The following is a 12146-nucleotide window of genomic DNA, read 5'->3' as shown; positions in this document are numbered from 1 at the left end:
GATGGATATCCCTTAGGTTCAGGTGATGGGTTTGGTGGCTATCGGCCTGTTGTCGACCCTACAGGTGCGTATGGTTATTTTGGCCTATATCCCTTTTATCATTTCTTTTTCTCTAACTGTTTTTTGTTTTATTGCAGTTCGTGATTCCAACGAGGTGTACGCTCCTCGGTGGAGTATCCGCCGGGGAACGACCCTCCGGACTGCTGAGGATTGTGTCGAGTGGGCACGCCACGCCGCCCCCGCTGGTGCGCTGGGGGAAGCCATGTCCAGCTACCAGGAGGGTAGGCTGTCCAACGAGCTCCGAATCCTCCTTGCCCGGATGCAGCCGCGCGTCGAGCTACTTTGTCGTGAAAACGACAAGTTAAAGACGGCGCGTAGCCTGGAAGTGGCTCAGGCGCGGGCTATCCGGGAGGAGAATAAGAGGCTTGCCGCCGTTGCTGCGGAAAAGGAGAAGGCCTTCAAGGCCCTCGAGGTTGAAGTTCAGGCCCGACTCGAGGCCCGTTCCAAGGCTGCCCAAGCTGTGAACGAACAGCTTCGGTTGGCTAAGGAAACTGCGCGGAACGCGACCGAGAGGGCCACCAAGGCTGAAGTCGTTGCTGAACCTCTGCGCGCCGAAAATGAGGAATTTAAAGCCAAACTAGAGAGGCTTCAGCAGGCTCATGATGCTTTGGCTATGGAAGACGCCAAGAAGCTTCAAGAGATCTTGGATCAAAGGGGTATGCTTGACCATACTGAGCGTAAGCTGAAGGGCGTTGAAGAGGCTGCTGCTTAGGAAGTGTTGCTTGCCAACCTTAACAAGAATGAAGCCGAACGCGCCCGTGACCAAGTTCAAGCTGCCCTCCAAGAAGCTCTGATTACCAAGGAATGGCTTCTACGAGAAGCGTTGTCGCAGGTATGCGTAGCTTCATAATATCTTTACGCTTTTCTTTGTACTTAGAAAAGGTTTTGATACTTGTATTTTTTCTTGTAGGTTGTGCATCGAATCTTCACGAACACATCTTATGACGATGCCATGAGCGCAGCCCTCAACGCTTCTCATGAGGATGGGGAAAAGGCTGGCTTCCTGCTTGGTCTAGGGTTTGTTGAGAAGGGCATCCCGCCTTCCAACTTCCCTCTATATGATGTGGATACTGAAGCTGCTTATGACCAAGCAGTGAATCAGTATGCTGCCTTCCCGCATCCGGTGGCGGAGAAGGTGAACGAGATTATTGCTGCTGATGATGGGCTAACCATTCTCAAGACTTTCCTTGAACCGCCACAGCCAACTGATGGTGCGGGTACAAGTGGGTTTGGAGGGAGTGGTCCTGAAGCTTGATCTTTTAGATCCCTTCCCACTGTTAGAATAGATTTACGTTTTTGTATAGATTTATATTCTTGTATGCGGGTATGTGCCCAGCCATTCTTGTAATACTTGAATTTTTATGGAATATAAATCTTTTGTTAACGCTTTGCCTTGTAAACCTTATATGTTTTGCTCATGCATATTCTAGTTTAACTTGGCACTTGTTTTGCCTCATAAACAATATATGATTCGCTCATGTATACGTTAGTTTAACTTAGCAATTTTCCAAGAGTTTTGGATAAGTTAACCTTTCGACGCGTGGTTGTCAATAGGTTAGTGTTTAGTTTCCTCTATCATGAGTGTGCGGGTAGGACCGTCACTTTCATTTAGTGGGATGACCAATCTTCACCTATAACTGACCTACGTGAAGGTTTTCCTCATCTTTTCGTTAGAAATTTTTGCCGTTTTTTGTGTTTATGCGGGTTTTGCCGCCTTCCACACGCAACGACTTACTTTCACACTTATTTATGCGGTGAATACCGGCATATCAGTGTTTTGAATAAGTTAGCCTTTCGACGCGCGGTTGTCAATAGGTTAATGTTCGGTTTCTTCTATCATGATTGTGCGGGTAGGACCGTCACTTTCATTTAGTGGGATGACCAAATTTCACCTATAACTGACCTGCGTGAAGGTTTGCCGTTTTTTGTGTTTATGCGGGTTTTGCCGCCGTCCACACACAACGACTTACTTCCCCACTTATTTATGCGGTGAATACCAGCATATCAGTGTGGAAAGTTTATAAGTATAAATGTAAGACCATCAGCGTCAATGTAATAAGGAGAATCATTTCCATTAGAAGTGGCTATGGGCCTTTTCTTTACAAGTTTGGAATTGATCTACATGCAACCTGTGTAATTGAACTCCCTTCCATGTTCTTGGGATGGGGGTGTCATCGAGCCTTTCGAGCCGGTATGCACCTGGTTCGGAATCTCGTTGTTTACGCAGTATGTAGTCTCCAACATTGAAGCTGCAGTTTTATTCGTGTTTTCCACAACTGGGGTTCTACACGCATTAGCCTGGTCAGCGTTCATTATGCCACGAGGTGCGCGAGTTTCCCATCTCTGACAAATGCTTCGACGATGTCCTTCAAGTCTAAGCATTCCTCGGTGGTGTGGCCTCTTGTCCTGTGGAAATCACAGAATTTGCTTTGATCAGCGTTTGGACGCTGTCGGATAATTGGAGCCTCTGGCCATGGGAGCCTCTCGGTGTCGAATATTTCGGTGACGCTTTTGGTGAGCGGCGTCCATCTGGAGTTCCGGTTTGACGACTGCATGTTATCCTTCCCGCCTAACCGAGGGCGAGAGCTGGATGAGGTGTCAAAGTTTACCCTTGACTGCCAAATGCCTAGCTTCCTCTTTTTGTTTAGTCGGGCGGTAAGAACGTTGTTTTCTCTTGTTTTCTGAGTGTAGAGGTTTTTGCTCTGGGGAAGATCTCTACCCAGTTGCTTTTCCGTTTCCGCGAAGCGTTTAGCTGCTGTCATGATGGCATCCCACGTGGATGGCATGCCGTCCTTACCCGTTAAGGTGCGGATGAGCTCTGGGTCCTTCGCGCCCTGGATGAAAGCAGCGCGAACAAGATCTTCGCTAATAGTGCCCAGACTTAGCTTCTTTGAATTGAAGCGCGTGATGAAGTCTAGTAAAGACTCATCTTCCTATCGGATGCAGTTGAGGATCGTCCATTGCTCTTCGGTATACTTTCTTTGTTGACTGAAGTGTTGGCTGAACTTCTGCTGGAAGTCTGCCCAATCGTAGATGTGGTGGACCGGTAGACGGTCAAACCACGCTCTGGCTGCTCCAACCAGCGTCATCTGGAACATATAGCTCCACGTGGGTTCCGTCCAGTTGCTAACGGTTGCCCCCGCTATGAATCTGTTCAAATGATCGTCTGGGTCGGATATACCATCATAAGTGCCGATGTTGGACATCTGTTTGGCACTTCTCGGGGCGATTGCTTCCGCGATGTCCCTTGCAAACTTGGACGTTCCCGCATTTGCAGCAGTTGGTCTAAAGGTTTCGGAGAAGTCACGTGGGTTTCCCCCCGCGTTCCTTGGTTTGAAGGTTTCTTCGAAATTCCTTCTCGGTTGGAAGTCTGTTTCCTTACGCTTCCCTTTCGCCCTATGGCGAGGGTTTGCGTCGGTGTCGGATTCCTCCCGATCATCGTCCGAGTACTCGCACTCACTGCTCATGTTGAGCTGTTGTCGAGTGCTTCCAAATTCGTCAGGCTGTTGGATGGAACGTAAGCGTTCGTCCAACTCAGCTTGGAATTCCTTCTGACGTGCTTCCGCCCACGCTTTAACTTGTTCAAGTGTTTGGCGGGGGAGCCTCGTCTGTTGTCTTTCCACCTGGGTATCAATGAATCCCAGGGGATGATTGTTTACTGCACTTGCCCCGGCTCGGGTAACCGGGGTAGTGTTCGTAAAATTTACTGCACTTGCCCCGGCTTGGGTAACCGGGGTAGTGTTCGTAAAGTTTGTATACTCGCCGGTGTTCCCCCCAGTAGCTGGGGTTGTGGTTACCGGGGTTTCTTGGTCACTCGCTGGCCTTGGGACCGGAGTAACTTTAACCATCTTTCCAGAAGTTTTGAAAAAACTGAAAAAGAATAAGTTCTATTTTTTCTCCCACGGATGGCGCCAATGAAGAAACACTAAGTGACCCCGGGTAGATTACGGATAATCTGGGGGTTAAATAGATGTTTCCCACGAGGGGTTAGGTCTGGCAAAGATGGTTGTTCTTCTGATGACCTGCAAAACAGACACCGTGAGCTCGTCACTGAGAAGGGGGGGTACCTCCTTGTGACCACCCTCCGGCGTGAGAATCAGACTAGATTGCTCTTGAATATAAGTGTATATTAAGATAAATGACTAGAGCAGATATCGGATAATATATGAAGATATATGATAATAAGATATGATACCGTTCCAAGGTGTTGGAGTATTTATAGCCGAAGGTAGGTTTCCAAGAAGGTACAGCCGGCTGTATAGTATTCATGTTCTACCAACTGTGGGCTACGCACGTGCCCTGCTAGTGGTTGGTGGGTAGGCAGCGGCTGATAGTGACATGGCCGGCTGTGTACTATTCCTTTTCCACCAACTGCAGGCTATGTACGTGCCACGACAGGGGTTGGTGAGTAGGCAGCGGCTGATAGTGACATTAAGTATTAGAGCGTGCTGCTCGTCGTACTGTTGTCAGTGAGTTGTAGCTGCTTTGGTCAGATCTTTTGTCCATACCTTAGCAGGTACAGTACAAAAGATCCTCCAGTAGCGTACGGACTGGCTCATTTGGGCGGGAGCTTTCCCGGCTTTGGGCGGGAGTATTCCCGGCTTGCTCATTCCTTCTTCAGGTGACATTACTGAATTATTTGAGAGTTAGTGCCTTGTGCGTGTAGCCTTGCTGTGCGGGTAGCCTTCCCTGATGGCTAGTATCCGCAGCTGCGGGAACAGGCGGAGTACGTCGACCATTGGGAGGCTTTTCCTGCGGGAACAGCTTGCGTACTGCGCGTAAGGACGTCATCTCTCTGAGCATGGTGGGTCCTGCGGATCCAGTTGGTCTTTGCGCAGACGTCCCTCTAAGGTGAGTCTTGCGTGTTCAACTGCGCAGACGTCCCTCTTCGAGGTGAGTCTTGCGGGTTCAACTGCGCAGACGTCCCTCTTCGAGGTGAGTCTTGCGGGTCCAACTGGGCTCTGCTGGGACCTATCTCTTCAATAGACAACTTACTTTATTTTTACTCATATTTTTAATATATGTGTTTGAAATAACTCAGTGAATACTAGTGTATATCTAGAAACGTAAGTCCCTAACTAAAAAAAAGTTTACATATATGCTAGATAGAATACCTTTAACCATGATGTGATTAAAAAAACTGTAACAAAATTATAAAAATGTATAGCACAATGCCACAGTGTATATATTTCTATATTTAACTATTGCAACAACTAAACTTTATAAAACTTTGAGTTTAGTAACATTTTAGTACATCTGTTTTGTCCAATTACGTAACTTTAGTACCGGTTTTGAATTTATTGTAAATGGCTACCTCACTTTTTTAAAACTTGCAATTTTTGTACTTTTTTCTAACCTCGTATATTTTTCCGTTACGTCAAGGGTAAATTAGTAATTTTGATTATTTAATTTATTTTCTCTTTTGAGCTAATTGTCATTTTCATACTTGTGGTTTGTTCAATTATGCAACTTTAGTACATTTTTTTGAATTTATTGCAACTTAATACTTTGAATTTTGGATAGATAGACAAACCAAAAAAATATACTAATTGCGTAATTGAACAAACCACAGGTATAAAAATGACACTTAGCTAAAGAGAAAAGATATAAAATAATAAGAATTACTAATTTGCCCCTGACTTAACGAACAAAATTAACAGAGTTAGAAAAAAAAAGCACTAAAATTATAAGTTTTAAAAAAATGAGATAGCTATTTGCAATAAATTCAAATACGGTACTTACATAATTAAACAAATTATAGGTACTAAACTAAAATGACCCTTAGACTCTAAAAACTTATTATCTTACAAGTTACAACTTGCAATAGTGGAGACAATGGCCCACACCCCTTCTCTAATATGCCTTCTCTTGAAAACAAAAGGCAAGAAAAGCTTCTGTCTGTCTTTTGATAACACCAACCAAATTTCATATTTCCCCTCTCCCACACACACCAACATGGGGCTAACTTGACTCTTTAACCCGACCCATATCCTAATTATTTCATCTTCACCAACCCAAATGAAGAAACAACACATACTTATACTTATTGTCACACTATCATCTTCTTTTGTGTTACTTATTATTATTCTTTTCTTGATATGTTTATGTACAAGAAAATATTCATCAAGAAAAAATAAATCATGTGATAAAGAAGCAACCAATGAAGAAGAATACAAAGAAAGTGGTGATTTTATTAAGTTTGAAGGTGGTGAAGAGTTGACATGTTTTGATATATTGGATGCACCTGGTGAAGTGATTGGTAAGTCAAGTTATGGGACTTTGTATAGAGCTAACTTGTTGAATGATGATGTTTTGTTGTTGAGGTTCTTGAGACCAGCTTGTAGTGTTGGGAAGGTACAAGATGTGATGCATGTGGTACAACTTTTGGGGTCAGTTAGGCATCCTAATTTGGTGCCTCTTCGTGGATTTTATTCTGGGAGTAGAGGTGAAATGCTTCTGGTTTATCCATTTTACAAGAGGGGAAATTTGGCTCAGTTTATTAGAGGTGATTTTTCTTTAAATTTTATTTATATTTAAGTTCTTGATATGCATAATCTAGAAAAAGCAAAGATTTTTACTTTGCTTATTAAGTTATTTTTAATACATTTCTTAGGCTTACTAATTTATGTTTATGATTTAGTTTCAGTATTGTCGATACAGACCGAATTTGCGTTGTTTCAAAGCGTCAACGAGCAGATTTTGTCAACGTAATTATGTTTTGGTTTAGTTTCGGTGATGTATCCCAGTACCAACTGAATTTGTGTCGGTTTGTCACCACAACGCGCGCTTTTTGTCTTTTTATTAATATATAAATTTGTTGTATTTCAACTTGACGAACTTGTTTTTTTTGTTGACTACATCATCAGCCTTGCGTAACGCGTCGGGAGAATCACCTAGGTTGTTTAATATTTGATTTCTTGATTTGCATAATTTAGAAAAAGAAAAGATTTTTACTTTTGGGGTTTTTTTTAAAGATTTTGGATTAATCATGCTTTTGTTGTTGAGCATGATTAAAAGGAGATTTGTTTTGCTTTATAGATTTTTAATGAAATAGTGCTTTTTTGGATAATGATGCATAATCCATGCATCAAGTGGTTGTACATTACAGTGTTCAATGCAGTTTTTGTATGTGCATTGGTAAAAATTAGACATGAGCAAAAAGTGAACCGTAACTGGAAAAAAAAACCAAAAGTATCATAACCGAACAAATTGACGGTTATGGTTAAGTGAATAAAATTAACTGACCTTTCTGTTATGGTTACTGTTAATGTGTGTTAGTTAACCTACTTTAACCGAAACCGAACCAAACCATGTATGTTTATTGTTTTTCATGTTTTAAACCTTTATTTCCATGTTTATACTTCAACTTTCAAATTTTATACCTCTATGTCTATCTCTTACAACATAACTGAACCAATTTCAATTAGACCACCGAAAATGAACATAAAAGTTACATTGGAGAATCAATCAGAATTGACCTATAATCAAGTGGTTAACCAACCATTCATATATGATTATGGTTAAGCAGTCTTTCATCATCGAACCTTGGTCATGGTTATGGCTAAGGCTAAGCCTCCATAACCGAACCAAACCGACTTTGCACACCCTAGTAAAAATCCAAACTTTATGGTTTTCTTGAACCTGTTTCTTTCCCCTTTATGCTTATAATCGATCTTTAAATTCATATAAAGTTTTTTTTTTTTTTTACTGTTAAAAGATAACAAGATTTTGTGGATATTTTGAAGATTAGGACTTTGTGATGGGTAGCTGTTTGTTTCTTTTAAATCTTTATTCCCTTTCAATTTCATATTCTAAAATGACTTGTTTGACCTTAAAATGTCAAATTTTGGCTCTATTGCCTACAATAATATTATGTCTAAATTATTACTACCTGTCAACTTTATTCATATAAAAAATTGAATTGTTATAGAGATTTTATTAGAAATGATTTTGATTGAGCATCAGTTTTGATTTTTGTCTCTTTTTATTATTATCTTTGCACATTTAATCATAAATCTCAAAACAGTACAAACTGATTATTATAATATGATATGATATAATTTTGATCGAGCAGATGAAAATGGTGACTCGCGCAAATGGGAAACTATTTACAAGATATCAATGGGCATTGTTAAAGGATTAGATTATCTTCACACGAGCCTCGAAAAACCAATCATCCATGGAAATCTCAAGTCGAAAAACATACTTCTAGGAAGAAATTATCAACCTTTTGGATCTGATTTTGGCATACATCTTTTCTTGAATCCAATAGCGTTACAAGAAATGCTGGAAGATGCTGATATTGAAGGTTATAAAGCACCCGAATTAACGAAGACAAAAGATTATAGTACTCAAACCGATATCTACAATCTTGGAGTGATTTTACTTGAGTTAGTTACCGGTAAGGAACCGGTTAATGGGAAAGCAAACTGTGATCAAGATTTGCATTTGCCAACTTTGATAAGAAATGCAATGTTGGATAATCGGATATCGGATGTATACCATCATGATGTTCTTGAAGATGATGGTAAAGGTGGATTATGTTGTGTTAATGAAGATATTGTTATCACATTTGTTAAGTTGGCATTAGATTGTTGTTCTCCTTCGCCTTCTCTTCGGCCTAACATTAAGCAAATTTGCAAAAAGCTTGAAGAGATTGGGCGAAAGTCGTCTTGAAGGTCAGAGCTAATTTTGAGTAGCTTACGAGCGGCTCGGATGTACTATACCTAGCATTGTAGAACTCGCTAGGCAGTAGGTGATAGTAAGGTGGTGAGACAGGGACTAGCGAGTTGGAATTTATATGTAACTTTTCAAAGATGCATATATACACCAGATTTTATATATAAACTTTTCATTTTCGATCGAACAACGATCAATGAATGACTAGTTTGTGGAGTACCGACCAACGATTAATAGCTCCTAGACGCGATATTTGCAACCTATACCATTGCCCATTGATAAGGGTGTTGATATGGGTCAGACGTGGTCTTGTATGGTTAAAGTTGTAGTCTTTATTGGTGGTTGACACATGTTTGACTGGTGGTGGTGGCGGTGGTGGTGGTGTTTTTTTATTCACCAAGAAAAGAAACATGAAAATTGCCAATTATTGAGAATATTCAATTGATGTATTGTTTTCAACACAACTGTTAGATATGACAAATCAAGTCTTCCATTTATTATGACAGGTTATCTCTCACATATTCCAGTTGATTTTTATATATATATTTTTAAATATTTTTATGGGCCAATTTGTCTACTAAAATATGATTAAGTCAAACAAACTTAGATTTTGCTGAAATTATTGATCATAAATTCATAATGCATATTTATATGTACGTATAAATATTATTGTTGATTATACTTTTATTTGGAATTGAGAATAACTAATTTGTATCAAATACCTTTTAAACAAGACCTGCAAGTAGAGGTGCACAAATCGGTTTTTTTAAAAAAAACCGGTTCGGTTAATAACCGGACCGGTTTTTCTTGGCCTGGAAAAAAACCGGTTTTTAAATAACCGGACCGGTTTATTAACCGGTTTTTTTTGGTGCAAAACTCGGACCGGTCTAACCGGTTAGGACCGGTTTAGAAACCGGTTAGAACCGGTTAATAACCGGTTTTTTTAATTAACCGGTTTTTTTTTTTAAAATAACCGGTTAATAACCGGTTTTTTTCATAATAACCGGTTTTAAAATTAACCGGTTTTTTCCATAACCGGTTTTTTCTCTAGAACTTGTAACCGATATACGAACCGGCGGTTACTAAACCGGTCAAACCGGTTTTTAAATAACCGGTTTTTGTAAAAACCGGTTTTCGGTTTAAACTGTTGAACCGGTTCACCAACCGGTTTTTTTGCCCATCTCTACCTGCAAGACTCCAAAACAATATATACAAGTGTTTATATAATCTTTAAAGTTTTATATTTAAAAAGGATTTTATATTAAACAAGTAAACAACCCACGTGTATTTTCCTAATTTAAGAATGGAATACAATGGGCTGGAAGTGTACATGCTTTACGCCTTTACCACTAACGCCAACGCCAACGCCAACGCCAACGCCAACGCCACCTATCAGTCGATGTTCCACCTCCTCTCCAACGCCCACACCCACACACCAGTGCCTCTGCCGCCACATATTACACACACACATATATATATACATATACATACATACATATATATATATATACACACACGCATTAGGAAATTATTAGCAACAACTAATATTTTGTATGGATTAACATGTGACTTAAGGTTATAGTCTCATAGATACATCATTTATGGCATTTAGTGTTTGTAGTTGTAGTATGTCCAGCAATATTATTGTACACTAATCAACTCCTTTTTTGAAGATATCACTTTTGTTAAAATGAGTACATCACAATAAATTATGTGTGAGAGCTAGCTAGCACATGGCATACGCAATAAAATAAGTACGAAACCGTGTACTATTAAATGACCATGTCTTTTGAGTTTGACCTAGAGCTTATATTTAAGTTAGTTATTATATTATTTCATGTAATCTACCAAACACAAGCAACAAGAACAAACGTAGCATCAAAGTTACATAAATTTATGTTGCTGAGTTTGCTTTGGTGATTCGTTTGTTGATTCTTGATTCCGAATAGATTTCTGGATAGTGAATTGTTATTTGCGCCTTGCATTCTTTTCCATTATTCGCTGTATATAAATTGGATTTATGAAGAGGGATTATATTTTTCATGTGTTTAGAAATCCTTATTTTCGGGATAGGCGCCAGAACTAAAATTATCTACATTTCCACTTTATTGTCCATCACAAGGCTCGAACGCTTGACTTTATAAGGAGAGTTAACATTTTACAAACTTTGATACCATTAGTCAAAGGACTCCTTATATATATTATCTTTTGTATACAAACATATGCTTTTATTATATATACGTTAGTGGTTATATATTATACTAGGCCAATTTCAAGCCCGAACACTTTGCCTTAGTGTAAAACCAAAATTGGTTCATAACCGAACCAAACCCATATGTAACAATGAAACCGCTTGGTTTCCCCTCACCGATAAACCTGAAATTTTGATTTTAATTCGGTTTAGGCCAAAAAAAATTACAAAATAAACCCATGCTCACCTCATGTGCACTTTGGATATATAGGCCAGAGGTTTTCAATGCTTGAGAAAAAAGAGTAGAGAAGACTTGCTCAAATAATTGAATAGAAAACATGTGCTGACTGAATTTTGAGAGATCGATCGTCACTAATCACTATCATAGATCATGTGGAGCTAGGTGATACTATGATAAAAAAGAAAAAAAGAAAACAAATAAATATGATATTTTGTATTAAAATAAAAACAATTAAAAATATATCCAAAGTCCCGGTTGAAAAAAGACTTTATAATCAATCATTAAGTTTGCTTTAGATTTTTAAATAATTCGATTCCTATAATCCTATCTCAATGGTAGTCAAAGAATGCTTGCGCCTTAGCTTATAATACACAGCGGTTAAAAAATAATATTTTATGGTTAAATCAAATCGTCCTCCTCCTCATCATCAATCAAGTCTCCATAGATCCCGTTCAACTTCCTATTTGCTAACTTCAAGAACCCTTTTCCAATACCTTGTTTGAAGAGGTAGGTCCCAGCAGAGCCCAGTTGGACCCGCAAGACTCACCTTGAACAGGGACGTCTGCGCGGTGGGACCCGCAAGACTCACCTTAAACAGGGAGGTCTGCGCAGTTGAACCCGCAAGACTCCGTCTGCGCAAAGACCAACTGGATCTGCAGGACCCACCACGCTCAAAGAGATGACGTCCTTACGCGCAGTACGCAAGCTGTTCCCGCAGGAAAAGCCTCCCAATGGTAACGTACTCCGCCTGTTCCCGCAGCTGCGGATACTAGCCATCAGGGAAGGCTACCCGCACTAACAGCAAGGCTACACGCACAAGGCACTAACTCTCAAATAATTCAGTGATGTCACCTGAAGAAGGAATGAGCAAGCCGGGAACACTCCCGCCCAAAGCCGGGAACACTCCCGCCCAAATGAGCCAGTCCGTACGCTACTGGAGGATCTTTTGTACTGTACCTGCCAAGGTATGGACAA

General features: G+C 40.2%; 1 protein-coding gene across 1 annotated transcript; it reads left to right on the top strand.

Moving 5' to 3' along the window:
* Positions 1–5889: 5889 nt before the first annotated feature.
* Positions 5890–8736, top strand: LOC143547995 (putative kinase-like protein TMKL1). Its single transcript, XM_077039273.1, has 2 exons — positions 5890–6565; positions 8135–8736. Exons 1-2 carry the CDS (start codon positions 6079–6081, stop codon positions 8734–8736), a joined length of 1089 nt encoding a protein of 362 aa, XP_076895388.1. The 5' UTR covers positions 5890–6078.
* Positions 8737–12146: the final 3410 nt, after the last annotated feature.

This window comes from Bidens hawaiensis, unplaced genomic scaffold (assembly GCF_021521415.1).
Source record: "Bidens hawaiensis isolate Kalapana, Puna unplaced genomic scaffold, B.hawaiensis_p1.1 tig00014899_1, whole genome shotgun sequence".
Taxonomy (NCBI): Eukaryota; Viridiplantae; Streptophyta; class Magnoliopsida; order Asterales; family Asteraceae; genus Bidens; species Bidens hawaiensis.
The sequence above is the reverse complement of the archived record's forward strand: the minus strand, read 5'-3'. Positions and strand labels throughout refer to the sequence as shown.